We start from the raw sequence: 21,644 nt of genomic DNA, 5'->3' as shown, positions 1-21,644 counted from the left end.
CCCTCAGCCCACTGGCCAAGCCAGTTTTTTTAAATTCAGTTTTCAGAGCTGGGGTTGCCACACGTAGGGCAGTTTGTGTTTCTGTTTAACAGGTGTTGCCTTTGCGCAGGGCAGGTTTGCAAATCGCCGTCAGCCTTCCCCTCTCTCATTCTTCACAACCCTCCTTTATGTGATCGCTCATGGCAGCCACTTGTAAATGAAGTAAGAGTTGAGAGAAGGAGCCTCATGTGGGGTTGGGAGTAACAGAATAAAAACTGCTTGATGCCATTGTTGCTGCATTAACTTCTCCCCTCACGCAGTGCTGAGATCCTGCTGGTGAATAAACAACGCAGCCCCCAGTGCAGGACCAGCAAAGTTTGAGCTGGCACTTGCCAGCATGAAGGTGCACTTTGTACCCCAAGGACCTGGAGCTGAACCATGCAAGAGCCCTGGAGTCTTCACCCTATCCCTGCAACTGCATTCCTTCCTGAGAGAGGGAAGGAGGCAGAAATGAGTAGGAGAAGGTGGAATGGGTGGTTAACAATCATTGCTAATGTAACCTGGACTCTCTCACTGCCAACCTGCCAGTGGGAAACTTGTACATTTGAGAAGCTCGCAGGGATCTCGTCGCTGCTCCACCAAGGACTCTCCTGGCTCAGCTGTAGAGTTTACAGGGCTTTTGAAGGTTGTTTCATGCTCTAATAGCCAAGAGGAGAGATCTTCATCCTTTAGCGTTGTTTCCCCTGCAGTGGATGAGCACTCTTCCCATTGACATTGGAGAAACTCTTTGAACGTCCTGGGGACAGACAGGTCTTGTAAAATTGTGCCAAACTTCAAACTAGGATGAGCCAAATTGAAAAAGGGCCTTGACATCGGATTCAGCGAGGGTGGAACAGTGATGGGCATCCTCAGCTTGGAGATGCACTTGTTCTGGAGAGCACAGGGCTGCGAGCAGGTTTTAGAGGTTAGAAAAGGCCTTCCAGGGGGTGGAGTGGGTGCTTCTGCTTGCTATAAAAAGCCTGGGCTTGGGAATGTCTCCATCGGCCGGCTCAACGCAGGGCGTAAATACAGTTGTCGCTAAAATTGGAACGAGTCACTCCCCGTGTTCCCGGTTGCAACTGTAACACGGATAATAAATAACATCGAAATCCCACATCAGAATTCGGGCTCCTTAATGCTCAGTGTGTGCACACCCATGGAAACAAAAAATCCCAGGATTGGGGTCCTGCAGGACCTGCTGTGAGGCCCCGACCCAGCAGGCACCAAGGTGTATGTGTGAGTCCTGAGCACATTCTGCTTCCTTTTATAAAGTAGATTAAGGATGTGCTCAAGGATTTGCTGACCCTGTAAATGGAGGAAGTAGAGAAAGCAGAGGAGCAGCTCTTTATGGGTTCTTCTATTTTTAAGACACCTGAGAGAGAGAAACCCAAGCAGCCTGCACTGCACAGGTCGAGGTACTGAAATTATCCATTTGGACATGAATTCCTCCCAGTTTTACGTGTGGAAACAGGTGGGTTTTTTTGAGATGGTGATGCCTGTGATGCTGGAGCCCAGCCTGGTGAGTAGCTGTGTGGCTGTGACCACTTGAGGTGTGCAGAGCTGATGACATTCACCACCACCACACTTCTTTAGCCATCATGTAGACACGATGCTTTGGGTTTCAAGTGCTGATGCTGCTAAAGGAAAACTGTTTTACTGTTGCTAAAAGAGCAAAGCATAGCAATATTCCTGAGTCTATGTGTCCTGTAATGGGTCCAAACTATAGAAAATTGACTGCTGTGGTGTTTAGAGAGAAATTCCAGCTAGATTGTAAGATAACAGAGCATATTCTTTTCCTGGATACTTGCTGATCACCTGAAGTGACTGCTTTGCAAAGGGTCTTACTTTTCCATGTTTGGAGCATATACCTTTAAAAATATTAGTTTAGGTATTACATATCCTCTTTGAAAAAATTCCCTTGTAGGCAAGAATAAAACTTACAAAAAGGCTGTTACAGAGATCATCAGCTCTCTATTAGATAGCTTGGAATATGCTCCACTAGCACCAGAGTTTAGTCTTCTCCAAATTACTGTAGAGGATTTGACTGTATCTTGCTGATCCATCCACATTTTAATTTCCTCTGCACGGATACATATTGCAGGATGCTGGAAATCCCCAAGCCCACTGGAGCTGCAAGACTGGATGTTTCATCCTGTAACACCAATAAAATGTTAATGCATACTAATAGCAACAGCAAAGGGGTTTATGGAGCGAGCTTGGAAGTATTTTATAATTGCCAGGGTATCTGTGTCACAGAGAATTTGGGGTTAGAGTCATCAAGTGTTGCACTTTGTGAACACAGGAAAAGAAAAACCCTCAAATATACCTCAAACCTACTAATTTTTATAATGAAAGGGGGGAAGATGGGAGATGAGCCCCTGGGGAGAGAGTCAAACATAAATTGCATATACGTGAGAGAGCTGCCCACTGGTTGGGATGGATTTGGGAGAGTGGGGACACTGCCTCCCTTTCCCACCTGGACACCAAGAATAAGAACACCGTCCTGCTGTCTAAACCCAGTAAATCTGGGCATGAGGTGACATAAATTCGTCAGTAACATGAAATCCAGGGAGCTGGGGCAGGGTTTGACTTCTCTGCATGTTGCACTGCCCAGCTGCAGCACCCCACCCCTCCCAGCAGCTCGTGTGCCCCCTCAGCCCAGCCTGGGGGTGTGGTCCTGTTTACTGCAACCTGAGGTACCAAAACCAAGGTAAATTTGGAACTGGGGGTGGAGGGACCAGGCTTCCTTCATCTTGCAGCGTTTCCATGTTCTCTGGTTCTGTGGGAGCTGCCAGCCTGTGGTTGCACCTCTCATCCTGCCTGTCCCAAACATGCATCTGGGATGCTCCAGTCTCTGCTCATTGGTGTTGGGAGGACTGTGGGACAAAGAAAGGAGCAGTGAGGCTGCAGAGATCACACCCTGTCCAGAGCACCATGTGGGAATTGCTGATCCACCCCAGCTGGCACTTGGCTCCCCTGTCTCTCACACTGGACCAGAGCACGTGGCCTCCGTGGTCCAGGGGCAGAAGGGGAAGAGCCTGGATGACCACAGAGCTGCTTGTTTGAAGAGATGTGCTCCAAACCCTGGGGGTTTTCCAGAGTCAACAGATCCCGAGCCAAGGTAGAAGCCAGAGGCGTTGCCTGACCCGGCAGGCACCGGAGAGCCAGACTGAAGGAGCTCTGCATGTAAATGCTCCTGAAACAACATTAGGCTGAGTTAATCCAGGGGTAACTCCAGAAGGACAAACTGAAGGCTCAATCCTCTCCTTATCTCACATCACTAAGCTGGAGGACCGAGCCCAGGGCACCCCACAGAGCCTGGGATGTCCATGTCCTGGCTTCTGGGGCTTTTTAGCTGTGTCCTTGCCTTCTGGTTCATATGGGAGGGGAAGAGCCGGGATGTTTGTGGTACTGTGGGGACCACAAGCGTGGCCTTTGCTGGGGTGGAGGGGGGTGATGGAGCAGAGCAGCCACAGAGCCTGTGTGTGGGGAGTTGTCTTTTGGCCCTAGGGTCCTCCAGTCACCCCAAGGGCTGCTTTGTCCCTGCACTGGGTCATCCTACATCCCTGCCTGAGTCCTGCTGGAAGCTGTCTGCAGAACTTTCCCTAGTGCTGGTGAGGGTGAAGCCTGTCCCTTGGCACATGTTTTGGGCTGGTGTTTGCTCTTCATCACCAAAGCAGATGGAATTGTGAGTTTCTGAAATGCCCTTCCCTGAGCTGTGCATCCGACCAGCCCTGGCTCCCTGCTGAGGGGGAGTTCCTTGAAGCATCCCTGAATCCTGAGCACTCTGTCACCCCCTTTGCAAATGGTGGAGCAGGAACTGGTTCCAGTTTGAGGTGTGCAGCCCAAAATGCTGCTGAGCCTGTGCTCTAACACTGGCAGTGCCAGACAGGGGCTGTGGTGGCAGCCACAGGAGGAGGAGGAGGAGGAGAAGTGGGCATGTCATGGGCACAGCAAGTCGTGGTGGTTGGTGTTTTGTTCATCCTCACCAGGGAGCAAAGGAGAAACAAAAGCTGGAGCAACACAGGGCACCAGGCTGGCTGGGCGAGGAGGAGACAGAAATAATTGTGCGGAGTTTCATCGTGGAGCTTGAAAAAGGGTGATTTTGTGAGCAAATAGTCAACCTCCCAGAGCAGAACTTCCCCGTCTCCAATTTCAAAATTCCATTCACATCAACATCCACTTTCATGCTGTAAAACCTGGGGAAAAAGGAAGGGGGAAAAAAAGCAGCTTCACACATTTCAATGCAAGAGTCTGATTTTGGTGAGGAAAAGAAGATGAGAAGCACTGCTTTGGGAGTTGTTTATTAAAAATCAAGCCCCCCAAAAATGAAAGTGGCAAAATTATCAGGGACTTGAGGCATGTGGGGCTGCCCTGAAGTCCGAGACTGCTCCTGCCCATTGAGGCTGAGCCCTGTGGTACCATAAAGTGGCTGCTGGAGTTTTCCACATTTGAAAGGTGGGAGAGGGGCATGGTGCAGAGTCTGTGCTCTGGTACATATGAATCCTCATGAATTCTGGACAACAGGAGTGGGGGGAAAATGCATGGATCTGGCCAAATGGGGACCTGCCAGGGAGGAAGGGGCAGCTTCAGTCCCATAAAAGGGAGGAGAGTTGCAAGGAGCAGGGATAGTCCAGAGAAGCATCCCAGGCAGCATGTGGGGATCTCATCACTCCAGGGAAAGCCTCTTCCCCTCCTCTGGCAGCACCACAGGTGGGGTTATTGCTCATTCACTTCAGGTGTGGGGCAGGTGCCTCTGCTCAACTGGGCCAGTCATGGGGCCAGAAGTGAGGATAAGAGCAGATTCTGGAGGGGTTTTCTCTTTTCTGTGCTCCTTTTCTTCCTTTATAGGACATGGAGCCAGTTGGTGCCTTCCCTGAGGAAGAGGAGCTGAGGCAGCCCTCCCTGCCCTCTGGGTTTGGCTGGCTCCATCACTCCATGCTGACCTCCACGTGCTGTTTGGCATTGGCCAAGATCTTGGATGAAGGTCTTGCCTGCCTGGCATAGGAATCCCAGAGAATGGCTCAGCTGGAAATGCCTTTTTCTCTGAGGAGCAGCTGGAAAAGCCTTCAGCCTCTGAGAATCCTGGTCAGCAGTGCTGCAAACCTGCTCCAGTTCCCTCTGTGGGTGACCAGGATCATCACTGGCAGTGCAGCTTCATCACCCAAGACCAGCAGTGACCCCAGAGCAGCCGGTGCCCAGGAGAGCAGGTAAGCCCACTGCTGGATTATGGATTTGGCTTGGCTGAGCTGTGTTAGTCCCAGTGTGAAGTGGTTAGCAGCTGCTTTCCCCATTTCCCAACTTGTGGGGGCAGCAGGTCCTTCTCTGGAGACCTTTTGTTGGCTTTATGTGGTGGGAAGGTGGATGAGGGGGGTCTGTGCACCCCGGCTTTGCTGCAGGGCTCTGCCCAGCTTGTGTCTCTGTGGTGCCAGTAAACCCCCAAATCATCCAGTGTCAGCATCTTCCAAATCCTGGGGGAGGTTTTTGCTTCTCCTACTGTAGAACTGAGATCCTGGTGCCTCGATGGTGGTGGTGTGTTGCTGAGATGGCTGCTTTGTGCTCAGTGGCTGCTGCTTGTGAGCAAAGTGCTTTTTACTCTAATTTTTCCATTGTACTGTTTTGCTGTTCGATGTGAGGGACAGCAGCTTCTGCCACACAACTGCCTCCTCTTAACTTTCCCGATGTGTGCTGGTAAATCCAGGGTAGGCTTAACTCAAGGACCAACATTAATCATCAAATCTATAAGCAGGATATAGAAAGGCCAAGTGTGAATAATTACTGCTCAGGTGCTAATTACCCAGGCCCAGACCAAACCCCACACGTCAAACACACTGCTAACTGGAGTGGCCTCTGGGTCCCCCTTTGCTCCCCTACTGCTCTCTCTGCAGGGGACTCCTCCAAACAGCTGCTAACATGTGCAGATTCCAAAATATTCTTCTGTTCATTCGGATTTGAGCTGGGGAGAGGAGATGGGAGGGATCTGACTCCCAGGCAACAGATGGAAGGATGGACAGATCCTGCACTGGGTTTGGCAGAGCACAAAGTTGCCTTTCTGGGGTTGTGCTGCTGGGACTGGGTTTGGTCTCCTTCTTGGCACTCGTGGTTTAGGAGGATATGGAGCAGCTCCAGCTGTGGGTCAGCACCTGGGAATTGGTGCCTGGCTCATGGTGCAAGGGTGGGTTTTGCTTGGATACATGTCTAACCCCTCCCTGGGAAGCTGGGGACTGGGGGTGAGCTGGGCTGGCAGCCTGAATGGTGAGAGGGGTCAGTTCTCCGTCGCTGTGTCCATCCTTGCCCTCCTATGTGTAGGGACCTGTTGGGTGTGTGGTGATGTTCTGTTCCAGGCTGAGCTCTTCCAGTGGCATTAGGACTTAGCTGGGCTGTTGGCTTTGGCACTGGATCTGATCCATGACTTCCTAATGCCAGACTTGAGCCCTCCAAGCTCCCGTGGGAGCTGGGCAGAGCCCAGTGACTGCTGTGTGTTGGGTCTGTGCTGACCCTCTGCTCTGCAGCCACCGCTGTGACAGCCTCTAGGTTCAGGAAATAATGGGAGGTCCGGACCCTCCTGGGCTCTGCGAGCAGCCGCTTTCTGCCCCTCCTGACTGCTCTGCCGAAGGCGGCTCCCGGGAAAAGCGGGGTGAGCTCAGGCGCTGCTCCAGCTTCGGTTTGAATTTTTGGCTCTCCTCGGGGCAGGGTGACTCTTCCCCCAACCAAGGGGGTTCAGTGGAGTGACACTGAGGACACCGCAAGCACTGGGTCTGCTTATGGAGAGCGTTTTGAGCTGTGAAGGGAAAGGCACAGCTGTGTCGCAGCTGGCAGAGCGAGCGGTGTGTGCACAGAGGCGGTTCCCTCTGCCCTGGCTGCCCCCCGACTCCCCTCGCTCTCCCCCAGCTCTCACCTCCCGCGGTTCTGTGCGAGTCAGGCTCCATCTGCCCCCTCTGTGCCTTGTTCCCGCTCCGGGGCTGCCGGGCACGAAATCCTGGCGATGCCCGTTCACCCCCAGCCGAGAGGGCACTAACGGGACGGAGGACACGGGAGGATTTTTAGGGTCAAAATCTTTGGCTTCAGCACCACCGTCTGTAAGGTCGGGCAGCGCTGTTGGACCGCGCTGGGGGCAGAGCCGGGATGGGGACAGGCGCTGACATGGGAGCGGGGCTCGCGGCTGGGCTGGGGGATCTGGCGGTGGCAGCTGAGCTCCCCCAGATTTTGGGTCCTCCGCCCTGCTCCAGCCCATCTGTTCTGCATCTCCACGCGGCGTCAGGGACCGGAGGGGTGGGCGGCGAGGTGGTGGGTGCCTACGGGGGCGTGTGAGGGGCACAGCCCTTTTCCCCGCGAGCACGCAGGAGGTTCAGCCGAGTTGCGAAGGGATCAAAACATTTTGTGCCTGGAAGACGAGGAGCGTGTGCGAGAGTGAGGATGGGCTTGTGTTGGGGGGGTGCAACCTTCCCCTGTCACCTCCCTTCTAGCCTGAATGCTTCTGCCATCATGATTAATTTATCAGGTACTTATGAATATGCAGATGAGACTCTGGTTTCCAGGCTCTGCTTTCAGGAGAGGCTGTGATGGGCTTTCTGCTGCTGCCGCCTTCGTAAGAAGAGAAATGTCATGTACCAGGGTTTAAAATAAATAAATAACTGCGCCAGCGAGAGCGTGTGAGTCTTCGCGGCTCCGCGGAGCTGTGGGATCTCCTCGTTCCTCAGTGACGGGGATTTTTGAGTGTCCCTGTGGCATATGCACCCCGACACCCCCTCCCCGCGTTTGTACCAGTGATGCAGAGGCGGCTTTGCCTTTGAAACCTTGAGTGAAGCCCCAGAAACTTCCACTGCGAACGCGGGCGAGGGTTGGCTCCCCCCAGGAGAGGGGAGGTTTGTAGGGATGGGTGCGCCTGGATGAGTTCCTAAAGGAACGGGGGTTTATGCTGGTGATGGTCCCCGTACCAGTCTACCAGGGTCTGGGAGAGGGGGAGCGGTGTGGGAGGGTGATGGTTGTGTGCATGTGGCTGTTCAGCTAAAGGAAGCTCTGCTCCTCTCCGGCTGGGCTGCTTGGAGCTGGGGCTGTGGGACAGGGATTTGGGTTTGGGATTCAGCACCCGGCTGTGCTGACCTGTGGGCGCCTGCAGAAGCACCTAGATTTTAAAACTTCCCCCAAATATTGCGTGCAGCAGCCAGGGCTGTGGATGCAGGAGCGGCTGCTTCTGCTAATCCCACGGCCGGGGCCCCTCTCCAGCCGCCTCCGTGCTGGGAAGCTGCGACTCCCGGAGCAGTGGAGCGGGATGGGGCCGGGTGAGGCCCCGGGGGTCCCGGACCAGGGGCTCTGGGCGGGGAGGGGGCTTCTCCACGGCCCCATGGGTGAATCCCCCCTGCTCAAACCAGCCAACTCCTGGGTCTCGCAGAGCGCTTGTGCGCTCAGCGGTGCTCCCGCAGTGCTGCTGCGCCTGGGCAGGGGGTTATGTGGTTTATCTTTTTAATTGCAATTTTTCTGGGGGAGGGTGGGGGGAGTTATTTGGAGGAGCGGCAGGGGAGGGGAGCGGGGCTCAGCTCCGCAGTGGGAGCAGGGCGAGGGGCAGCAGCACCGGGGGTGAGGGGCGGGCAGCGCGGCCTCCTCTGCCCCACAGGGGGGGTCGCGGCCGCCCCCGTCCCTCGCGGTCCCCCCGGCCCCGCACAGCACTGCGGGTCCCGCGGCGGGCACCAGGCGGCGCTGCGGGCGCGGAGCGGGCGCGGGGCGCGGAGCGGGGGCGCAGCCCGAGCGGGGGGCTCCGCGCTCCGGCTCCTCCACACCGCGAACCACCCCCCTCCAACCCCCGCCCCGCTCCGCGATCCCGTGTTTGCGGTTTCTCGCCCCCTGGAGAGGGGAAGGTTGAGCTCCCGCGGTGATGCGCGGGGTTGCGAAGGGGAGGGAGTTGTCGGTGTGTTGGTTTGGGGGGCTCCTGAGGATATGCTGGGGGGGTGCTGGAGGTGCGGGAGTAGAGGGGCGGTCTGGCTGTGGCGTTTGCGCTGAGTGCTGGGAACTGCGCGTAATGCACGGGGTTAAAAAAAAATAATAATCCTCCCCTCCTGAGGTGGTCGGGGAGGGGGGGAGTGAGGAGCGGCCCCGGCTCGTTCCTGTGGGGTAAAGGAGGGGAGGGGATAAATACATATACACACAAAAAGGGGGGGGGGAGAAGGAAAACCCGCCCGCACCACCCAGCGGCCCCGCGCGGGGATAACAAACTCCAACTTAAAAAAAACTTCCCGAGCACGTCGGGGGGCGCGGAGGCGGCGGCGCTGCCCAGGTGCGGGTCGGGGCACGGCCGGGGGGTCCCGCTGCCTCCCCTTGCCCGACCCCCAGGCCCTTCCCCACCGGTCCCTTCCCCACCTGGGACTTGCCTTGTGCGGCACCGCCAGACCCAAGGGGGGGCTTTTGTTGCGTCCTGGCAGCCGGGGGGGGCTGCGGGTGAGCGTGTGGGGGAGAGGGTGAAGCTGGATGGTGTTGGGGAGGGGACAAAGGGGTTTTGCTGGGGCTGGGGGGCGCACTGGGGGGTGGGAGCCTCGGCAAAGGCTCCCCCGTGCAGAGGGGAAGCGGCGGCTCAGGAGAGGGGCTTCCTCGGGCTGCGGGGTGAAGGAAAGCGAGGGCACAGCAACTTTATAATCGACTTTTTATTAAGATTATAAATTTAAACAAATCTGAACAGTTTTACCCGGTGATATACAATTCCATATGCACAAAAATACAGGCTTACAAACAAAGAAAAAGAGGAGGAAAAAAAAAAAAAAAGACCCCAACAGACCGTTTGGCAAAGCATCCTCAGTTACACACAGTGCTGATACCGTGAAGTTGGGAATGGGCAAAAAAAAAAAAAATAGAGGAGGGGACGACGACCAGAAAACCCACCTTTTTACAACAAAAGGTTTTTCTTTAAAAAAAAATAATGTAAAAAAACCAGGAGACTCTACAGGAGACAGATTTCTTCACAAGACCAAACAATGCTGGTTTTATGATTGGGAAGGCTGAAACCAGAACAGTTGAACTTAAGAAAAAAAATAGAAGAAGGGAAAAAAAAAAAAAAAGAGTCAGACCCGACACACACACCGGAGACGTGAGTCGTGTTACCTGCGGCATCACAAGCACACACCGAGGAGGAGACTCGGTGCTGTCGGGGGCGACTCGCCCCCTCCCCAGCGGGGCACAGCCCGGAGGGACCCCCGGCTTTTGCTTTATCCCCTTCCCACCCCCCCCAAAATTCAGCTCTCGGAACCCTTCAGCGCTCCCCTGGCACAAGCGGTGGGAAGAAGTCACATCGCACACGTTTCTTCTGGGAGGAAAGTTGAAATGTTTTCATTTCTGCCTTTTTTTTTTTTTTTTTTTCCGCCCTTCCTTTCTTTTAAATAGATAAAGAAACGCACAAAAGCGAAGGGGCAGCGGCTGCTTTCCCCTGCCCGCACCCCGAAACCCGCCGGGCCGGGGGCGGCGGGACCCGCGGGGCGGCCCGGGGCGGGGAGCGGGGCCGGGGGCGCTCCCGCCGCAGGGTCCCGGGGCCGGTACCGGCTCTCACGTGGCTCTACCGGCCGCCAGCACCGGCCCCGGGAAACCCGCCGCGAAGAGAACCCGAGCGGACACAAAGAGGATTATTTAAATAGGTGCTTCGCTGTTGTTTTTTTTTGTTTGTTTTGTTTTCGTTTGTTTGCTTGGCTTTTTTTTTGTTTTGTTTGTTTGTTGTTTTTTTTTTTCTCTCATCTCTGCAAAAATAGAGTCCCAAGATCTTAGATTTTTTTTTCTTTATTGTACAATTTATAAAACACTAGCGTGGCTCTGCCCTCCCGCCTCCCCTGCGCACCCCTCGACACCCCCCACCCCCCCTCCCTTCGCCCCAACCCCCCTCCCCGCCTTTGTTTCAGGGTCCCCCCTCCGGAGCCGCCGTTCCTCGGATCGCACCCCCGTTTTGCCAAGACCCCCCCCGCCCCCTCTGCTCCTCCGCTCCTCTCTAAAACGCGACGATGGCCCGAGTCCAGGCTCCCAGGCTCGCCAGCGCCTGCTTGCTGCACAGCTGCCCGTTGAGGGGCTGCTCCGAGTCCGCCTGCTGCCGGCTCACCAGCCCCGTGAAACCGGAGCCGAAGATGGAGATCAAGTTGGAGATGTTGGAAGAGTCCTGGGGGTGCTCGGCGCTGTACTCCTCGAAGCGGGCGCGTTTGGTGCACGGGGCGAAGGGGGGGCCGCCCGCCACCCCGCCTCCCCCCGGCTCCCCTTCCTCCACCCCCTCCTCTTCCTCCTCCTGCCCCGGGTAATACTTGCGCTTGGTGCCGGGCGCGGGCGGCGGGGAGGCGAGCCCCGGTGCCGGCTGGCAGCAGCAGGGGCACTGCGAGCAGCAGTCCTGGTGCAAGTACCCGTTCTCCACCGTGGTCACGACGTGAGTGTCCAAATCCAGCACCGTGGTGCGGCTGCTACAGTGCGGGGCCCCGCCGCTCCCGAAGTCACAGCCGGCGGCGTAGAGCAGCCCCGGGGCCGCGCCTCCGCCACCGGGACCGGCGCTGCCGGGGGCCCGGTAGAAGCCCGGGGACGAGTCTCTGCAGGGCGCTCTCTGCAGCTCCGGGGGCGCCGCGCACACCGGCACCTCCAGCAGCTCCGCGCCGCCCCGCGCAGCCCCGCAGCTCCGCGCCTCGCGGTCCTGCGTGTCGGCGGGCAGCGGGAGCGCCGCCAGCTCCGGCGGGGCGGCGGCGGCGGGCGGCGGGCAGGCGGGCATGGCGAGGAGCGGGGCGCCGTCGGGGTAGTGCTGCTGCTGGCGGCGGTAGAGCTCGGCGTAGCGCTCGCTCAGGTAGAGCTGCCGGGCGTTGCGGAGCACATAGGAGACGAGCAGGTTCTTGTGGAGCTTGATGCCGCCTCGCTGCGTGCGGGAGCTGTGGATCTTCCGCAGGGAAATACTGATCAAACTCTGCGCATCGAGGGTGCACTCCATCCTCCTCCGGCCCCTCAGCATCGGCTCTCGCCGCCCGCGCAGCCAGGCACCCCGGCCCGCATCCACACGGCAGCCGGGCGGGTGCGGAGGGTCTCAAGGAAAGGAGGATAAAGAGGCTGGGAAGGGAGGGGGGGGAGGGAATAAAGGGAAGGGGGGAAGGAAGGAAGGGGGAAAAGGGGGCGCAGAGCCTGAGGTCGCTGGAGAAGGGAGGCAATAGAGAGGGGTGTCTTCAGGGGGCGGCCAGCGGCGGGAGCAGCGCGGGCATCGCCGGGGGCTCCCGCTGCTGCCACCGCCGCCGCCGCGCTCCGAGCACGGACGGCGCGGGCGGGCAGCGCCACCAGCGCCGCGCGCGCCCCCGCCCCGCCCCTCCCCGCGCGGCACCGCCCCCCGCCCGCCCCGCCCTCCCCGCGCGCTCCCGCCCGCCCCGCCCACCCGCGCTCCGGCACCGCCCCCGCCCCCCCCCGAGCCCGCCCGTACCTGTCGCGCACGGGGCACTGAGCGCCCGCCCGCGCGGCCCCCGCCTTTTATACCGCCGCGCCGGGCCCCTGCGCTCCGCCCCGCTCGGCGGGCGCGGCCAATGGGCAGGCGGGAAGCGGCTTGACGGGCGGGCGGCGCGGCCAATGGGGGCGAGGCGGGCGCCTCGCGCCGTTCAAACGGTGACGGGCGCGGCGCGGCGCGGGAGGGCGGAGGGGGTCGGGGTGAGGGTCCCGCCGGGTACCGGGGGCGCCGGGGGTCCCGCCGGAGTGGCGGTGGGGCCGCGGCTGTGCCTCCCCGCTCCGCTCCCCTCGCACAGGTGAGCGGGGGGCGGTGCCGGCCCCGGTGGGCGGCCCCCGAGCGGCCGTGGGGGCGGAGGCGCGGCACGGTCCGCCCCGCCCCGCTCTTCGGGTGCCCCACGCCCCGCTCTGTGACACCCTGTCCCAAGCGGGACCCCCGGTGGTACCGGCATCCTCAGCGCCCTCTGTGAATGCCCTCTCCGGGGGTGCTGGAGGCTGCCCCGCTCCGCTTTGGGCTGCCCCAGCCCCGGGCGTTGCAGGTTCAGGTGTTGGGGACACCCCAGCCTGGCCGGGTGGCCCCTTGGGGATACCCCCTTCTCCCGCTTGGAGAGCCGTCATCGTGACTCTCTCCGAGAGTCAGGGCTTTCCCCCGATGTAGGGGCAGGACCATGCATCAGTCACTGCCCACAAAGTGCCCCAATCACACCTGATTTCCCCCAGCTGGACCTTTCACGAGTTGTTGCTAATTAAGGGCTCACCTGAATTAATTAAGAGCCCACTTTGGTACCTCCCACCCCACACAGCTCTGTTGGCTCTGCAGGGCAGTGCGGCCCTTGCTCCCCCTCACAAGGGGAGGTGATGGGAGGGGGCTAGGCTGGCTTCTGTGAGGTTAAGGGGTGCAGAAGCTCAGGGATGAATTTAGGGGGGGTGCAAGGGCTAAGGACTGTCCCCATGTTTGTTGCTGAAAGGACCTGGTCACCGAGACACCCAGCTGCCTGCCCAGGGAGCAGAAGCACCTGGGGACGCTCATGACACCACAGAGCAGCAGCCCTCGGCCAGCAGGTAAGATCTGGGGGTTCTGGGGGCAGGGGCTGCAGTGTTTGGGTGGGAGAAGGGACTGCAGTGCTGGGACAGTGGGAGCTACTTATGGAACAACATCTGTAGAAAGCAGGAGGCAGGGGATAGAGGAGGGGGTTTCCCCCTGGCTGCAGAGGTCCCCCAGGCTGGGTGCCTGCCCTGGGGGACACACTGGTGCACATACCTGAACGGTGGCTACAGGCAGCCTCGTGTCTGCAGGTTGTGGAGAGCCCAGTGGAAAGAAAACCTCTGAAGCCCTTTCTCATGCTGGTGCAGCCCAACCTCCAAACCACAGGGGCAGGGGATTTTGTCCCTGTGGAAGGGCAGTTGGGGTAGCTTGTTGTCCCCTGAGCAGCAGCTGGCTAAGTCATTCTTGCTCATAGAGAAACCTTCTCCACAGTCTGCCTTCAGCCACGCAAACTGGGGTGAATGACACTCTGTGCATTCCCAAGCTCTTAAAGGATGCTCTTGACCTGCTTTCCTTGCTTGTAATGTGGGAAGTGATCGCAGCCCTGTCCAGAGGGGTGGCTGTAGCTCCAGGCAGTGGGTACAGGCAGTGTTAGAGATGGGGGATTGTGCTGTGTCCTTCTCTCCTCCACCAGTCTCTCTCCCTTGCAATTCTTCTTGGCTGCAGGTTGGCTTTTCCAAGGCTGTGGCTGCACAGCAGTTGGAGGTCCAGAAGGTGATAACTGGAACTGGTCTGTGCAGATACTATGGGGTGCAACATGACTGGGGTTTGGCCACGTCACACAGACCAGTGCTGAGCTTTGAGTGCTTTGGTAGCTGGAGCCAGACCTTGCTCCTGCCCAGCAATATCCAAGGCTCTGCCATCATGGAGTGTTGAGGTTGGTGCTTGTGGACTGAGCCCCAGCTGCAGCTCTGCAGCATTATCTGTGGCCTCATGGGCACTGGGGAACCAGGGCAGTGACTGCTGCTGCTGCCAGTCTGTGCCACATCCTCCACCCAGCCAGCGCAGGCAGCGATTGCCTCTCTTGCTCAGCTGGCGTTTGCTGCTCTCTGGCCTGTCTCCAGCTGTAAAACTACAGCCTAGGTGGTCAAGATTAAGAGCCTGAATTGCCCATTGGCCAGCTGAGGTGGGGTAGCTTGGAGGGCAGATAGTGCCAGCCACAAAGACACCCTCTGCCTCGAGCTCCTGCTCACCATCCCACCTCTGACTCTCAGCATGGCCTCAGGACACTGCCCAGTACCATCCCTCTGCTCTTTAATTGTCATCTGGCCCTACTGGCCTCGGGTCATGCCTTTCAGTAAGGGTCAGGTGGACTTTGCAGGGCCCTGCTTGAAGCAGTGCCAGGTTTAGGGATGTGCAGAGGGTGGTGCATCCTCGGGGCCGGCTGGGCATCACAGGGCAGCCCTGATGTGGGAGCTGCTGCTGTCTCTGGCTGTCAGAGAAGTGCCCTCTGCTGTAACTGCCTGAGAAGCTTCGTGGCACCAGGAAAAACCCGAGAGCACAGCAGGAGCCTCTAGGAGATGAAGACGGAATTAAAACTTTAATCTTATTTAGATTCTGAGTAATTAATATATAGGCTATAAAACTTGGGCCTGATCCTCACACTGACTGCTGGGCACTGTGCTCTGGATGGTGAGGCTGTGGCAGCTGCAGGCTGGCTCTCCTCCCCGGCTGGCTCTCCTGGCAGGTGCCAGTGTTTTGTTTGCAGACACGGTGGCTTTAATCCCGGAGTCGGGACGGGCTGTGCGCTGTGAGAGCTGCGCTGCTTCAGTTTGGCCTGTGGACTCCAAAATCTCCCAGAGACGGAAATCTGGCTGATACCTGTCTTGGCACATGGCTGCAAGCTCTGCTTTTCTAAAGAGGATAACGAGTCCTGTCCGTTTTCTGGCTCTGTGGCAGCAAGCTGGGGAAGGGTGGGTTTGGTGCCTTGCCTTTCACAGGAACACCGCTGTGTTCTGTCCAGCACCCCTGGACAGAGACCTGTTCCCTGGTCTCTGCTGGGGTTCATGTGCCCTTCCCATGGAAAGGGCCCTAAGGACTGTATTGCTGTAGTGGACAGTTCATGTAAAACCATCTCAGTTAAATGTAATTGCAGCTTTTAACTGGCCTTTAAATGGTGAGAACCACTACTTCCCCAAAAGAGAAGAGGGTGGGCCCAGGATTTGCTTTCTGGAGGGCTGTAGCTGCACGTTTTCTGGTGTAGATGATGCTGGTCCTGTGATGTGGGTGCTGTGGGGCTGGCCCTGGGCTGGGCATGGTGCAGCTGTACCACAGCTGGTCCAGCCCTGCTCATGTCCTGGTGCCAGGGCTGGTTTCGCAGCCGTCGATCCTGCAGTGGGCTCCAGCAGCAAAACCTGGCGGTCCCCTGCTCTCAGCAGCAGAGTAAACAAGCTGGCAAGAGAAACCATTTTGCTTCAGCTAGTAGGAGAAACCCTTTTTAGGTAGCACTTCCAACTGGCAATGCTCTCCTTCATTAACCCCCTCCTTCCCTTTCCAATGAAACGTGAATTTGCAGCGATTGGAGATCAGGCACTTGCCAGTGCAGCTTTGCCACCCAGAGCAACGAACACAGACGTGAATTTACTGCTTGATCTCATAATTTCAGTGCAATTAGACTGGCTGCTATAAAGCAATTTCCCCTTGAGCCTCGGAGTCCTGGGCCTGGGCACTGCCCAGCTTTTTTCAGACAAGGAAGCAGAGGCCTTTGGGTATTGGCTGAAACACGGGTTTTTTTGGGTGCACCTGGAACCTGACTCCCTGGAGACGCGTCTATGAGCTGGAGCTGCGGGTGCCTGGCATGTCTGAAAAGGAGCCTGCTTTTCAGGCTTACTTATTACAAGTCAGGCACCCAAAGCTAGTGGGAAAACAAGCCAGAACAAGGTTTTCAGGCTGAGCTCTGGGAGCAGGGCTGGCCTCTGCCACCCCCTCCTATGTGCTGGGCAGGTGCAATGTTGCCTGGCCCCCCAAGGTACTCCCCATCTTGGGGGGACCTGTAGGATAGACCCACAGGTTCTGTTGCAGCACATGGCTCTGGGAGCCAGCAGCCCTCGGAGCAGCAGATCCATCTGTATTGATCGAGTGGGCTGTGGGTAAGGCTGTCACCTTGCTGTCATAGCTGTTAGCTCTTTCTCACAGCTCTGGTATCCCAGTCAAGTACTTTGTATAAAATCCTGGAGAAAATAGGGATGTAACCATATTGAAAAATCACCCATTTAATTATTTTCTTCTCCATGCTTTTAGCTGGGGAGCTGTGTAATGCCCCCCAAGCATCACCATGGCATTGGGCATGGATGAAAGGCTCAGTACCTCGATCTGGTCTACTCCTACCTAAACTCATTGACTCATTTCCTACATTTCTTGTACCCTGGGCACTGCTGTGCAGGGTATGGGTGCTTCCATGAGCATCCCTGCCATTGCTCCGTGGCCTCTCACTTCTGCCTGGGCAAGCACTTGCACCCAAGGTGTTGCTTACAAACTCTCTCGGTGCCTTCCATGCTCCTTCCCAAAGTGTTGGGAGGTCCCCTTGGGTGGGAATTGCACGATTCTTGTTTTGACTAATGCTGGGAAGGTGGAATCCAGGAGGTGATTGCTACCAGGATCTTACTGCTGATTCTCTCTTCAATGGGCTCCACTTATCCTGCCATGAGCAGGCAAATGCTGGTGACGTGGCCCAAAGGAGAAGGGGGTCTCTGCCTGTGCCAATGCATTTCAGCCCTTTGCTGGTTTGCTGTGCCCACAGATTGATCTGCAGTAGCAGATCTGTTCCTAGAGCTGGGTGGGGGGATGAGCTGCTGACGGTGTGAGCAGAGCTGTGGGTGTTCATGGGGAGAATGCAGTGTCCTAGTTGGTCTTGGTGTGATTAGCGTGGCTCACCTGGCACCCAGAGCTGCTGGAGTGATGCTCTGTGGGGGCAGCAAAGTAAAGCTCCTGGCACAGGTCTTGAGCAAGCCTGTCCTACTGTGCTGATCTCTGCTGATGCCTTGTCTCCTGGTTTCTGGCACTTGAAGGACACTGATTTCCTGCAATACCATTGCAGGATGCTAAAGCTGCAAGATAAACTGGGTGCAGCAAGCTTAAGAGCTGGTTTTCTGGGGAGAGGGGATGAAGATGGTGTGAACTACTTCCTGGTCTGGGTGCTGCCTCCCCACAGCATCACTTCCAGGAGCAATGAGATGACCTGGGCACCCAGGGCTCTTTGCTGGTATGTGGTATCTGATAGAGACCCTATTTAATTGCTGGGTCAGCTATCCTGATGTCTTTAGTGCTGTGTAGCCACGGGTTGATCTCTGGGCTTGGTCTGACCCTGGGTTATAGCTGTAAATGTGGCTGTGCTGGAGCACAGACCCAACCCAAACTGGGAAGTCTGTCTCCAGCAGCAGCGTGAATGAGAGACGTTACCTGCAAATCCCGTTCCTGTCTGTCCTGGGTGGAGCAGGACAGGACTTGCTGGGGACTGAGTGGGATTTGTAGTCATGCTCCCTGCTGGCAATGGGAGCAGGAGGCTCCCAGAGGAGGCTGGGCAGCAAGATGTTAAAGGGTGCTGGGAGGGTGAGGAGACCAGACACTTGTGATCTAGGGCTAATCCTGTCTCTCTGCCTCTGTTTCCCTTCCCACCTCCCTTGTCCCGTGGTTTCCAGATATTCATCTGTGCAGGGCAGGGCCTGTCTTGGGTGACTCCTGTGACAGGCATTGCCCATATCCAGGGCTTGTGACATTGCCCATATCCAGGCAGGTGATGTTTGGCATTGAGGGCAGGTCCTTCCCTGCTCCCTGTGCTTGCCCTATCCCTGTGCTGCTGCAGGGAGGGCAGCTGGGGCAAAAATTATAGTAAAGTTGAAGCTGTGGCTCCAGTGGGGAATGGACGCTGGGATGGTGCATGGGAGCTGCCTGGGCTCCACGGTGGGGTCCCAGTGGGATCCCCTTCCCTGCTGAAAGTGCCCCCAGAGTGTGTAATCAGTGCTGGCAGAGAGTGCGGGGCTCCGAAAGGGTTAAAGGCTGCTCGTCTGCCATGGAAGCTGCAGCCTTTCCCGAGCAGAGCCCCTCCGGCTGGAGCAGCGTGGCCTTACGGTGCCCAGCGGACGGACGGACGGACGGACGGATGGCAGGAGGACTACAACCCCCGGCAGGGAGCAAACCCCCGGGGCGTGCCGGGACTGGTAGTCCGGGGCCTGGCGTGGGGGTCCCCGCTGCCACTCGTGGCTGGGGCGGGGGGACCCGGAGGGAATGTGCCGGCTCGGGGAGGAGCCAGCGTGTTCACCCACTTTGTTGTTAAATACCTTAAAGGAGCAGTGGCTGTGCCCGAGCGAGCTCCCTAGCGGAGCCGCGCAACCCGGGCTGTGGGCTTTTTAAAGATAAAAATCACTCGCGTGGCCTCCCTTATTAACGACATCTCCCGCTCCCAGTAACTCCTTCGGCGCCTGGGCAGCGCCGGCCGGCGCGGGGATGGGCCCGCCTGCCGCGGGGCTGGACCGCTCTGGTCCTGCATCCCTGCCAGAGCATCCTCCTCCCGGCGCTCTCCGCCCGGGAGCCCAGTGCGGCCGGGGGGTGGGTGCCGAACCCCCCCAGCGCTCTCCGTGCCGCGGAAAAATCTGTTTCCTCGCAGGGGAGACATCCCCGCCCATGGTCGCCGCAGATAAAGAGCTCTGGAGAGGAGTGGGGAGTAGCGACGGCGTGGGCAGCGCGGCAGATTTCTCATGCCACTGTGGCACAGCCGTGACCTGGAGATTTCTTCCTCCCTCCGGCATAATTCAGTCTGGCACCCGGTGCCTCCAGCTAAACACCCTGGCCCGGCCCTGGCATGTGCCCAGCAGACACCCACATCAAAGCCACGGCGGCTCGCCTGGCCCCTCGCCAGCAGCTACCTCTAGACAGCTTGTGCAAACCTGGAGGGAGATGACAGCGGAGCATCCAGCCCCCAGCAGCTCCTGCCTGCTGCTGTGGAGCAGCCGGGGCTGGCTTGGGTGCGTGGTGGGAGCCACAGCTGGGTGGGCAACCCAGCACTGGGATGGTGATGGGGGTGCCCATGAAACATCTGCCCCAGTGAGGCTGACCAGCTGTGGGCTGGCACTGCCTGCTTCTGATTGCTTTGTCCCTGCTTCCCTGTGCTGGTGGTCGTTGCCTCCATGCCCCTCTGAGCCTCGGTGGAGGGGGATGAAATCCCTCTGGCAGGTGAATGTGCTGGAGAGGGGCTGCTGGAACATCGCTGACTGGAAAAGCAGGAACAGCCACCCAAACGCAACTGGTGGGGAGGGCTGTGACACTGCAGGGAGCTGGAGCTGAGCTGGCTGGTGTTGGGTGATGCTCTGGGGCAGGTGGCCCAGGCCTGCCTGTGCTGCCCAGGGTCACACACTGTGGCTCACTCATGGGCTGTCATTGGTGTGAAGGCAAGGGGAGGGTTTGAGTGGCAGTGCTGGGCCCGGTGCTCTTGGCTGAGCCTTTCACTCCTGGGCTGTTGGGTGCAGCTCAGCCTCCTCACAGCCCAAGGGCTAGGTGTTTGCCTGCTGAGGGGCTGCACTTGATCCTTTTTCCTTCCTGGGTGTAGGTGTTAGAGAGCATCCTGTGCTCCTGCCTGGAACTGGGCTCCAGCTGGTCTGTGCTTCCTGCCTGGTCTGGCATGGCTGACAGTGGGCAGAGCTGCTGGTCTTGCTTGGTTTTGGAGCTGTGTGGGTGAAATTCTTATCCAGAGCAGAGGCATTCTTCCCTGTGCAGAAAGCTCCTGGTGCCTGAGTGGCGTGGTGGGAACAGAAGGGCTGAAGCCCATCAGAGCTCATGTCTGTGGAGGGACCTGCAGTGCCAGGACCCCTCTGCCCTGTGTGCAGGGACTCGTGTGGTTGGATGCTGGAGCACGACCTGTGCAGCTGTGACCTCCTGGGCACACTGAGGGCAGCAGAAAGACCCTTCTGGGCTGCAGCAGAGTCTGCATCATGTCCTTTTCTGTGCAGAAGGAAGCAGTGGAGTGGGAGAGGCTGCCTGTGGTGAGCTGCTGGCTGCTGCATCCAGAAGGAGCCCAGGCTGCAGGGAGCCCACGCTGAGGGTGCAGCCAGCCTGGCTGCCTCGGGGATGCTGGAACAAGCAGCCTGAGGGGTCCTTCCCCAACTGTGCAGTGTGTGGGAGGACAGAGTGACCAGTGCATCCTTTGTAGCGAGGTGTGAACAGAGACGTTCTGGGCTGCAGGGAAGAGGGTGGGGCTCAGTCTAAAACCTCCTGCTGTGCCTGGCTCCTCTCCAGAGTCTATTCAGGGGCCAGGTGAGGTGGTGGGTGCTGTATGCTGGGCTGGACAGCTCAGCCCACAGCCATACTGCCTCAGCCTGGTCCGGTCACTTGCTCCCACTGCTCCTTGTGCTCCTTGGTGCTGCAGTGCTGACAAGTTGCCGCCTTGCAAACAGCTCCTGTACATGTGTGTGTCATGCCTAGGCCAGTGGGGACCTGCCTGTGAGGCTTTGTGAGCCCTGATACAGCATTTGTGGGGGATTCATGGGCTGCATGGAGACCCAGTGAAGCTCTCCGGTGGAGAAGAGCACAGGAAAGCTCCCCTATAGGCCTGCCTAGCCCTGTTGCTTATTTCTTTTTGCTTTTCATCCCTTACCTGCCATTTGGGAGCCTTGTACCAGCAGCCTCATGGCTGCCTAACGTGTTATGATGGTTGTGTCGCAGCAGGTGCCTCGAGGAGCCCTGCACTGAGGCTATTGAGGTGCACACCCCACCACATCCCCTGAGCTGATTGCTTCTGACACAGTCCTGGTCGTTCCCAGTCCGAGCTGGAACCCTTCCTGATGTGATATTGGAGCGGAAGCCTCAAAGGGTGAAGCACAGCTGCTGGAGGAGGCAGCAGGAGCTGTGGGTTGGGGGTCCTGGAGGTGAAGCTGTTTGCAAACAGCTGCTGGGTGCAGCGGTGCTTTGAGCACTGCGGGACTCTCCCACGTGCACCGGCATCCCCAAGGCTGAAGGGAACCTCGGCTCCGGCAAGGGTAGGAACGAAACGTGGATAACAACGCTAGGCTAGCGTTGCTAGAGGAATTAAGAGCCGAGCAACTGCATCCATAGGAACCTCAGTTCTTCCCTTATCCCCTTGCACATCGAAGTTAATTGCATTTCCAACTGACACATCAAGCTGTCCTGCCACAATCGTCTGCGGCAAAGTCAGCGCGTCATGGTCGCT

General features: G+C 58.0%; 2 protein-coding genes across 2 annotated transcripts in view; both read right to left on the bottom strand.

Moving 5' to 3' along the window:
- The window catches only part of SH3GLB2 (SH3 domain containing GRB2 like, endophilin B2), a 118,652-nt gene extending 104,399 nt beyond the window's left edge, over positions 1-14,253 (bottom strand). The window contains exon 1 of the mRNA XM_051807734.1: positions 14,249-14,253. The gene's annotated coding sequence lies outside the window, so the exon portion shown is untranslated. The remainder of the gene's footprint in view (positions 1-14,248) is intronic.
- On the bottom strand, positions 9,643-12,297 carry IER5L (immediate early response 5 like). The gene has a single exon (XM_051807739.1). The coding sequence runs from the start codon at positions 11,966-11,968 to the stop codon at positions 10,979-10,981; it is 990 nt and encodes a 329-aa protein (XP_051663699.1). The 5' UTR covers positions 11,969-12,297; the 3' UTR covers positions 9,643-10,978.
- Positions 14,254-21,644: the final 7,391 nt, after the last annotated feature.

The sequence above is a fragment of the Manacus candei genome, unplaced genomic scaffold (assembly GCF_025592945.1).
Source record: "Manacus candei isolate 608988 ecotype Guabito, Panama unplaced genomic scaffold, ASM2559294v1 h1tg000071l, whole genome shotgun sequence".
In the NCBI taxonomy this organism is placed as follows: Eukaryota; Metazoa; Chordata; class Aves; order Passeriformes; family Pipridae; genus Manacus; species Manacus candei.
The sequence above is the reverse complement of the archived record's forward strand: the minus strand, read 5'-3'. Positions and strand labels throughout refer to the sequence as shown.